This window comes from Salminus brasiliensis, chromosome 23 (genome assembly GCF_030463535.1).
Source record: "Salminus brasiliensis chromosome 23, fSalBra1.hap2, whole genome shotgun sequence".
Classification (NCBI taxonomy): domain Eukaryota; kingdom Metazoa; phylum Chordata; class Actinopteri; order Characiformes; family Bryconidae; genus Salminus; species Salminus brasiliensis.
In genome coordinates, this window is record NC_132900.1 from 22,637,860 (window position 1) to 22,648,726 (window position 10,867).

A 10,867-nucleotide genomic window follows, 5' to 3' on the forward strand; every position below is an offset into this window, starting at 1 on the left:
GTGTGTGTGTGTGCGCGCGTGTTTCTTAAAATGAGGCTACACCACGTGTGAACAATGTATCATATTAAAAAGAAATGGAAAACATACAGCCCATTTTATTACTAGGCTAGTAGTAGTAGTACATTTGCAGGACAGTTCCCTGCTTTGTAGATAATAACAGTTTGAAAACAGACGGCGGTTTCTGTGAAATTAAACAGTTGCCGTGTAAACCTTTTTCTGTTATGTAACTTTTTATTAAATTAATTCATTGTATTTAACTGTGATCAGACACATGTATTGTAATGCTAAAGAACAGTTTACTTATATTGGATGAATGAAAAGAAGCTACAGGGTTACAGAAATAAGCAGAAAGGTGTAAACGTTTCGAAGGAAATTTCGTTTATTTGCCGAATATGTCCATCATTTTGCGGTTGTTGCTTGCCTGCTGCGCTAACTGTTCTGCCCGTGCCATCTGCAGCACCTCGCGCAGCAGGTGAAACGTCAGGTCCAGTGAGATGGGCGCTTCGTCGGATCGACGCTTGCGCTCTGTCGCGCTGTTTCTTACCTCAGCGCCCTTCTCTCGCACTAGCCCCTGCTTGAGCAGCAACTGGAGTGCGCGTTTAACGGCGCTCGCGCGTTGCGGGGCGCTTTGGGATGAAAGCCGCGCGCTCAGGTGCGGGCTGTCCAGCTTGATGAAATACTCCTCTGCCGCGCGCATGAGAATCGGCAGAAGGGGTTGTTTCAGGTCCAGTAACGTAGAATAAATGCCGCTCGTGTCGATTGCTTTACATTCGTTTTGCGAGAAAAAAGCACCGAGCAGAGCCGTCGCCGCGAACAGCACGTGAAGCTTCATTTAGGATGATCCGTGGCAATCTGAAAAAACAATGTAATGATTGACAGGTTACCAAATTAGGTAGTTTGACGATGAGAGAGACATTTCCTGACCTCCCCTTAATTACTTTAAGGTGTTAAAAATGAATCAAATAAAATATTTCCAAACTGAAAAAGAAATAATTATAATTATAAATTCAAATACTAAAATGTTACTTTGAAGCACTTACTCTTTCCCTGAATGTAAAGTTGACGGTACTGCTTGCTTCGTTTTTAAGCAAGCACCACTCTGATGACTTAATAATAATGTAATATGATATTTAAAAATGACGTTTTCTATAACACATTACATCAAATCCTCTACTTATTTCTCTATAATAAATGTTTTAAGAAATATAAGAATATAAGATATAATTCCTATGTAACTGTGACTAATAGAGTGATAATACTAATTATACTGACTGATTACACTGAATATTGTATTCAGTCATGTTACTGTAACTGTGGTAATTACCTGAAAACGAGCTTTCGCAAATCCGGCGGAGCTGCTTAGCTTTGAGAGGGCTTTCTCGCTCGCTCAGTCTGAAGCAGAAACGTTGCTTAAAGCGCCGGTCAGATTTATATTCAAGAAGTGTGCAGCACTGTGCGCATGCGCGCACTGTTGTGCCGAATTCAAATAGAAGACTCTGAAGATTTTTGGTTTTATTCTTTGTGCAGAACACAATGTTTTGCATAAATACGTAGTCTGTTATTAGAGTTTGTTAGTAACAGGATTCAGTAGTTAACTTTTCCCTAGCACGTTTTGCCCCACAGCCACTTTTGCTTGTGAGCCACACTTTTACTCCACTCACATGTTTTCACACACTGCCAGTTCATCAACATTTTTGATACTTTTTGAACTGAACAGACTTAAAAGTCTGGGGTTTTAAACCTTGCACATCTCATTTATTTTGCCAACATGTCTGGACTTTTTATGTAGTTACTACAGGGATTGCATAATGTACTTGGAAGGCATTTATGAGGGAGAAAAGTATTTTATTTAATTAAACAATTAACAACTACAGTCCATGCCAACAATAGTAGAATGACAAAAACTACAGAGCTGTTAAAGGGAGAAAAGTAAGCCATTCTGAAGGTGATAAACGAGGCAAAATCAGAGCCATTGCAAAAGCATAGAACATAGTCATTACAACAATTTGGAATGTTCTGAAGAAAAAAGAAAACACCAGTAAAGCAACAACTAGACATTCAACAAGTAGGGCAAGGAGATGAGCTACAAATATGTGACTGAAGTGTACACTTTCAGGTTTTATTCAAGGAGCTTAACAAAAAATTTGAACTTTTTAATGAGATCTCTAAACTTACTAAAAGCCAGGCAGATACTCAACCCCAGATCCCAACATCTTTAACCAGTCATGTTTTTATGGACTATTTTAATAATAAAATAGAAAATATTAGACAACAAATCCAACCCTGCTTATTAAATCAAACATGGCTGTCACCTGATGTAGTTGCTTTAGAACATAACTTAGTTGTAGAACAAAGGCTGGAAGCCTTCTACCCACTTCCACAGCCTGAACTAGAAAAAATTATATCCTCAGCTAATTGTACAACATTACACTCGACCCGATTCCCTCTAAATTGCTAAAAGAAATTCTCCCAATTATAATCGGACCTCTTTTAACAATTGTAAATTCATCCCTTAGCCTTGGGCATGTACCCCAAACCCTTAAAATAGCAGTTCTAAAACCTTTAATCAAGAAACCAAATCTTGATCCTAGCATATTATCTAATTATAGACCCATCTCAAACTTAACATTCGTATAAAAGATATTAGAAAAAGCTGTGGCAACTCTGCTTATACCTGAGTAAAAATTACATGTATGAGAAATTCCAGTCTGGATTTAGACTCAATCACAGCACAGAGACAGCCCTAGTCAAGATTACGAATGATCTCCTTTTTGCCTCTGATCAAGGCTACGTATCTTTATTAGTCCTACTAGACCTTAGCGCAGCCTTTGATACAATAGATCATTCTATATTACTAGAAAGATTAGAGAAAATGGTTGGAATCACAGGGACAGCCCTATCATGGTTCCAATCATATCTAACGGGACGCTTTCAATTTGTAAAGATAAAAGATTTATCTTCAAACTACACAGAAGTAAGATATGGAGTTCCGCAAGGCTCAATTTTAGGACCGCTATTATTTACATTATACATGTTACCACTGGGCTCAGTTATAAGCAGACATGGTGTTAATTTCCATTTCTATGCAGATGACACACAGCTCTATATATCAGCCAAACCTGATGATAAATTTAGATTACAGAAAATGGAGGACTGTGTAAAGGATATAAAACTCTAGATGTCACATAACTTCCTTCTCCTCAACAGTGACAAAACCGAAGTTCTCTTTTTAGGTCCAAAAGACTCTAGAAATAAACTATCAGACTTAATGTTAGACTTGGCTGATTCTTCCATCATTCCTGGTTTAGCAGCTAAAAATCTTGGCGTCACATTCGACTCAGATTTATAATTTGAGCAACATATAGCTAATATTAGTTAAACTAAGAAACTCCTTATCACTACAAGATGCAGAAAAGCTAGTACACGCTTTTATTACCTCAAGGCTAGATTATTGTAACACACTACTGTCAGGTTGTTCCAGCAGGAACCTCAATAAACTTTAGCTGGTGCAAAATGCTGCAGCCAGGGTCCTTACTAAAACTAGAAAATTTGACCATATCAGTCCAGTTCTATCAGCACTTCATTGGCTCCCAGTTAAATTCCGTATCGAATACAAAATTCTTCTATTAACATATAAGGCCCTACATGGCCTCGCTCCTGAGTACCTGCAGGATCTTATAGTATATTACGAACCATCAAGACTACTTAGATCTCAGGGTGCTGGCCTCTTACTCATTCCCAAAATTCAGAAAACCTCAGCAGGGGGAAGAGCCTTTTCTTTTCTTAAGCCCCCCAGCTCTGGAATAACCTTCCAGATAATGTTCGGGACTCAGACACAGTCTCAATCTTTAAATCTAAGCTGAAAACTTATATGTTTAGTTTAGCTTTTGGTAATTAATGTTTCTTAGATAAGGGCTGCAGGTCCAGGGGTTCACGGACCCAGGGAATTGTAGTACACTGAGATGCTGGAGCTGTCGTCTCGCTGCTTACACGCGATCACTCAGGTTTGTTGACGGTGGAGCAGATAGATGCTGGTGTTCTCACGGTACGCCCGTGTCCGTGTTACCTTCTGGCTCTATCCTTTTAATTATGCTGTGATAATCACACCTGCCGGAGTCGTCAGACATACCCAGATGCTGATTCTCAACATTCTCTGCACTCCATAAAATATCTCTTAGAACTAACTTTTCTCTCTTTACCTTCTTCGAGTAAATGGCCACCCAGCCCGACCTGCAGGAAGATTGCCCGCTGAGGTCCCCTCTACCTGCATCTAACCAGCTGTCACCTACCAGTCCGGCCAGCGGGTCCCCCCCAACCCGCCACCACCCATGGCTCACCCGCCTGCCGCTGCTGCCTGTTGGGTGGCCGTGCTGAAACCTAGATGGACTCGTGCCTGTCTGACACTATTAATATCACCACTATCAAATTTCTGTTGTATCTGCTTTGGTAATTTTTTATCATTAATGTTTAAAATAGTCTGGCCAGAGGAGGATGGGTCCCCCTTGTGAGTCTTGGTTCCTCCCAAGGTTTCTTCCTCCAGCTCTGAGGGAGTTTTTCCTTGCCACTGTCACTGTTGGCTTGCTCACAGGGGTCTTTGACCCTTCATGTTATTCCTTCTTTCTTCTCTGTCTCTGTCCTTTATTAAGTACTAATTATGTAAAGCTGCTTTGTGACGACAACAGTTGTAAAAAGCGCTATACAAATAAATTTGACTTGACTGTGTAGCAGTTTCTCTTCGCTCTAGCCCTTTGCTGTTTATAATCGCTGTTTGCACAATCCTTGTCTACACCTTCCTATTTCCTATATTACACACACAGCTTGTCTGGTTCCTATGAAATTATTGTCAGTAGAATATGACTCTCTGGAGCAGATAATCATAAACATTTCAGCACCATCCCTAATGCCAGGTGTGGGCTAGAGCGGTATAAAGCATTGAGCTCCCTGAAACAAAGGTGCTCAAACCAAACCTTTTGGCATGACTTGGAGAGTTGGGGATGAGGTTAGGTGGTGATCATCCAACATCCTGGCCTTACCAACGCTCTTATCACTGAATGCAATCAAATTTTTACAGCAATGCGCTACAACTTAGGAGAAACATTTTCCGGGACAGCAGAAACATTGCTCAGTCGAATCAACATGTTCCACAGCCTAAGGACTTTTGGACAGTTCATAGTCACTTGTCTCCAACAACACGTGCTTATCTTTATGACTGAAGATATCATATTTTTCTGCAGCAAGAATCAAACAATGCGTGTTTGGTTTGTTAAATAAAATACAACTAATGCTTTAGACAGAAATCGCGAATGTAATCTGTAGCACCCAATCTGCTGCGTGACGCGGGTGCACGCAAAGGGCTTCGGATTCTGGCAGGAGTCGGAGTCAGACACAACAGCGCCAACACCTGAATGGGGTGGCACCCCACCCCGCGCAGTTCATGTAAGTGACCTCATCTCGAGTGAGTCACATAGGAGCTTAATTTGCTTCTTGTAGTTTTACAGTTCAAAGCTCCAAGTACGTCAGCTGGGCTTTCTGCTCGTCGTTCGACAGATTCAAAATAGCTGACAGTCAAAGCGCTCCGGCGTCGGAACCTCGCGCTATTAGCATGAGTTTCTAAAAACACACAAATGGTTTTAAATATAATACACCAGGGCGCTGGGCGCCCTTTACGTATTGAATCTGATTCGCGTGCTGTTAACTGAGAGCCTCAGCTGCAAACGCATTGGGAAGGATTGGAGTGGGGTGCTTGGTACCGATGAGGTGTAGACAAAATAAATTTGTTTGGCGATCAGAATTAGCGCAGAAGAGCAGAGCAGAAGATTAGTGCGTAACAGCAACTCGTTCGTGCCCGTGCACCTGTCACTTCAGTAGTTCTGTGGCGAGCTCGGAGCGCATTAGCGCCTAACGCATTTTGGCAAGCCTGATCAGGAAATACCACCATAACCGCCCTCCTACTGTCTGCCCCCCCCCTCTCTCACTCTCTGTAAAGCTCCCGCTGAGCATTCAAGCTTTTATACAAACTACAGAAAGCAGCACTACTGACCAAAGACGTACAGCGCTCCAACGTCGACGTGGTTGACCTTTATCAATGCAGAATATCTGTACTGGATCAGTAACATTTCCTAGTAGACAATGCAAACATCAGTACGAATTATAATCAGTCTCTCTTTCTCTCTCTCTCTCTCTCTCTCTCTCTCTCTCTCTCTCTTTCTCTTTCTTTCTTTCTCTTTCTCTCTCTCTCTCTCTCTCTCGCTCTCACACACATACACACAGAAGCATACATGGATCTTCTATTTCTGTGAATATAATAACAGTAACATATAATTGGTACAAATATATACAAACAACCTATTATTATCCCATATTATTTCACAATATTTTCATTTTACTGTATTGCTATCACTTGGCTCCTAATATTCATTCAGGATCAATAACTTAAGAACATCTTAATGTAGAAACTTCAGTGCATTTGTCTTGTAAATGACGACTATGACTTTCCCATCTATTCCTCTGCAACTCTGTCTGTCTGTCCTAGCCAGCTGTATTGAATGACCTTTTGCCCTAACTATCTTTTAGTCAAAACTCCCTCAGAGCTGGAGGAAGAAACCTTGCGAGGAACCAAGAACCAAGGACCCATCCTCCTCTGGTCAGAACTATTTAAAAATTATTGATTAAAGTTACCAAACCATCTATACTGTTGAACTGCTCTGATCATAATCATAATATATTAATCATGGTGTAGATAGTTAATAGTGGTGATATTAATAGTGGTAGATAGTTAAGAGTCCATTTAGGTTTTAACATGGTCATTAGACAGGTAGCAGTGATAGGAGGGTGAGTCGCTGGTCTGGCATGGGTGGTGGTGGGGTCTGCTGGTTGTACTGGTAGGTGGCAGCTGGTCTGATGCAGGTGGAGGGGACTGAGGCAGGCAATCTTCCAGCAGGTCGGGCTGGGTGGTCATTTACTGTGAGAAGGTAAAGAGACACAGTTAGTTCTGAGAGGATTTTATGGAGAGCAGAGAATGTTGAGCAGTATCAAACTCCAGCAGGTCTGACTATAACAGGCTAATTAAAAGAAGAGAGCCAGAGGGTGAGTGTACTACATTTCCCTGTGTCTGTGAACCCATGGACCTACAACCTTTATCTAAGGGGAAACATTAATTACCAAAAGCTAAACTAATGAGTTTTCAGCCTAGATTTAAAGATTAAGACTGTGTCTGAGTCCTGAACATTATCTGGAAGTTGCTGAAGTTTTCTGAATTTTGGGAACTATTAAGAAGCCAGCAGAGCCTGAGATCTAAGTATTCTTAATGGTTCATAATACGTAATAAGATCGTGCAGGTACTCAGGAGCGAGGCCATGTATGGCTTTATATGTTAATAGAAGAATTTTGTATTCAATACAGAATTGAACTGGGAGCCAATGAAGTGCTGATAGAACTGGACTGATATGGTCAAATTTTCTAGTTTTAGTAAGGAGCCTGGCTGCAGCATTTTGAACTAATTGAAGTTTATTGAGGTTCCTGCTGGAACAACCTGACAGAAGTGCATTGCAGTAATCTAGCCCTGAGGAAATACAAGTGTGTATTTTCTCTAATCTTTCTAGTAATATAGTATGATTTATTGTATCAAAGGCTGCACTGAGGTCTAGTAAGGCTAATAAAGATACATAGCCTTGATCAGAGGCAAGAAAAAGATAATTTGTAATCTTCACTAGGGCTGTCTCTGTGCTGGTTTTGGATCTGAATCCAGATTGGAATTTCTCAAACATGTCATTTTTATTCAGGTATAAGCAGAGTTGTTGGGCCACAGCCTTTTCTAATATCTTGGATATACATGTTAGGTTGGAGATGGGTCTGTAATTAGACAATACACTAGGATCAAGATTAGTTTCTTGATTAAAGGTTTTATGACTGCTAATTTAAGGGTTTTGGGTACATGCCTTAAGATAATGGATGAGTTTACAAGTGTTTAAAAAGGTCTGATTATAATTGGGAGTATTTTATTTGATTTTATTTTGATTGTTTGAGGGAATTGGGTCAAGTGTACAGGTTGTACAATTTGTTTAGTAAGTTTAGAGATCTCACTAAAAATTACTCTGGGATTGTTTTTGTTTTTCTCGATCAGTGAGACCAAATACGCTGAGTGAGCTGTAAAGAGTGCCTTTCTATATTGACTAAGGCTTTCCTTGCATGCAGAGTGGAACACCTCTAGTTTGGTCGTCCGCCATTTACGCACTAGTTTCCACACTGTTTGTTTTAAGGTACGAGTTTGATCACTGTACCACGGTGCAAGCTTTTTTGCCATGTCATTTTACTTTTAAACGGTGCTACTTTGTTTAAGGTTGATTGAAGGGTATTTTCTAGATCTTTTGTTAATTTAACTAGCTCCGTTTGGTCTGAAGGTTGAAAGGTCTGGGAGGTTTTCAGTAAACTGTACAGCGGTCATTGGGGTTATTGCGCACTTTAGACAGTGTCTGGGGGACAAACTTATATTTTGCCTAGATTGTAGCTCATAGGAGATTAGATACTGGTCTGAAATTACTGAGCTTTAAGGTAGAATATTTAGATGATCAATGCTAACACCCAGGGTCACCTTTGTTAATGGATCGTCTGCTTTTTCAAAATTAATATTAAGAATATTAATATTAATATTAATTACTAATGAATATAAGAATGAATATTATGAATGAATGCCAAGTCTGCAGCAAAATCACTAAATTCTTTTAAAAATTCAGAGTAGGGCCCTGGAGGCCTATAAATATGAATTAGTGTAAAAGCATTTTTATTTGTGGCTGGATTTGATATATTAATGTAAATAATCTCAAAAGAAGTGAAGGTGATACAGTGTTTTTAAATAATATCTGTATTCTGGTAGATTATGCATACTCCACCTCCTCTGCCTGATAATCTGAGGCTATGTACATATTTATAACCTGCGGGGGTGGCTTCATTTAGTGCGATATATTGATCAGGCCTAATTCAGAACGTCTAGTTTCTGATCACATATAATTTCATTTACAATGACTGCTTTCAAGGTTAATCATCTAATATTAAGTAGAACGAGCTTTAGGTCTGAGGTGGTGCTGTTATTGTTTGAATGCGAGAATTTAACACTAATTAAATTATTAAAACAAGCTGATTTAGATGTTCTATGCCTAGGTCTCAATACGGTAAAACCTGGGTTATGTCTCAAAGCAGCTCGCAGACGGTCGGTTTAGCCTGTCTGTCTGCGGCCTGGTCCCGGCTCTGGATTGTCAGCAGCCTTTTACACTACTCTGCCAACTAACTACCAGACTATGCGCAATGCACGAAAGTAGGGCAGCACCCTCCCACGTGTGGTGAACATCATCCCTACCTAAAAAAACAGGCTTGCCCTCAAACTTTAACCAATTATCTATGAAGCCCACATGATTTTCCGAACACTACTTGGACATCCAGCAATGTAGCGATGTGAGCTGGCTGTAAGACTTATTGGGATGGGGCCAGAGCAAATTACGGCATCGGACATTGTCTGGGCCAGTTTAACCACCTCTTTAATGTTATCCTTAGTTACTTCTGACTGCCGCAGACGAATATCGTTGGCCCCTACATGAATAACTATCCTCGAATATCTCCTGTTTGCTAGCTGGCTAAGGTTGCCACTAATGTCCGGTGCTCTGGCTCCTGGTAAACAGCTAACGGTTACTGCTAGAGCCCCTAAAGGACGAGCTATCTTCACGTGAACAATAGAGTCTCCCATGACCAGAGTTCTTTGGACAGGTTCCTCAGCAGGTGTTTCGCTGAGCGGGACAAACCTGTTTGACACATGCTGCCCACACACTGCCCACCCCACATTACACACTACTCACCCTATACCGCACACTACACACCACATTCCATGCCACAAACACACACTTAAAAACACAAACACCCGCACACTCCACACACAGCACACTCCACATCACACACTGCGCACTTCACTCCACACCACAAATACAACACAAATACACACCACACATTCAACACACACCATGCACTCTACAGCATGCACACTGCATGTGCAGGCTGCACTGCAGGCACTGTGGCCTAGCAACACCTTGGCAACCACTTGGGATACTGTAAGAACTGCCTAGACCACACGGAATGTCATAGCAACAACCTAGTGAAACCTTACCAGCTGCCTAGCAATCACATGGAATATCATAGCAACAACGTAGTGACACCATAGCAGGCACTTAGTTTTTTGACAGAGCTTCATTAGCCAGATATATTGGATGAGCTTTTGCCCTAAAGATGTTTAAACAAAGGTCCCTGCATTCAGCCAAACGTGGACACAGCTGTATTAGCCACCCATATTGAATGAGCTTTTGCCCCATCCTTTGAACAAAAGTTGGCACCCTACATTTTGGTCTGTGGACGTTTGTGGACACAATTCTATCAGCCAAATGTATTAGATGAGCTTTTGGACCAACCATCTTTTGGGGTTTTTCAAAGTTTTAAATAAATATCATATATCATATATGATATCATAGAATTACATTGAAGTACTCCAGAGTGGCACAGTTGCCTTAGCATCGGCTGTATTTGCCTTTGACAGACAATACCATAGCATCCACCCAGCAACCACTGAACAATTCCATAGCAACCACCTAGCAACACTATAGAAACCAACTGGAATACCATACCAGTTGTGTTCATGCATGCATAAGTGTTTGGCAGACACTGTGTTTATGGTGTAGCCTAGAGCATTGCATTACTTTTTCTCGATTGTTTACACACATTTTCTGAAAGCATGCCTCATACTCTCAGAATTACACACAAATCAAAAAACACACACACAATGGGCAAACCCCCTCAATTCTTCTGCAAAATAACACTTTACATTCAAAAA

At 40.8% G+C, this 10,867-nt stretch overlaps 1 protein-coding gene across 1 annotated transcript; it reads right to left on the reverse strand.

Moving 5' to 3' along the window:
- Positions 1-379: 379 nt before the first annotated feature.
- crha (corticotropin releasing hormone a) lies at positions 380-1,369 on the reverse strand. Its single transcript, XM_072668926.1, has 2 exons — positions 1,325-1,369; positions 380-852 (listed from the first exon to the last, which is right to left on the reverse strand). The coding sequence occupies exon 2, from the start codon at positions 830-832 to the stop codon at positions 380-382; it is 453 nt and encodes a 150-aa protein (XP_072525027.1). The 5' UTR covers positions 833-852; positions 1,325-1,369.
- Between the last annotated feature and the right edge of the window lie 9,498 nt (positions 1,370-10,867).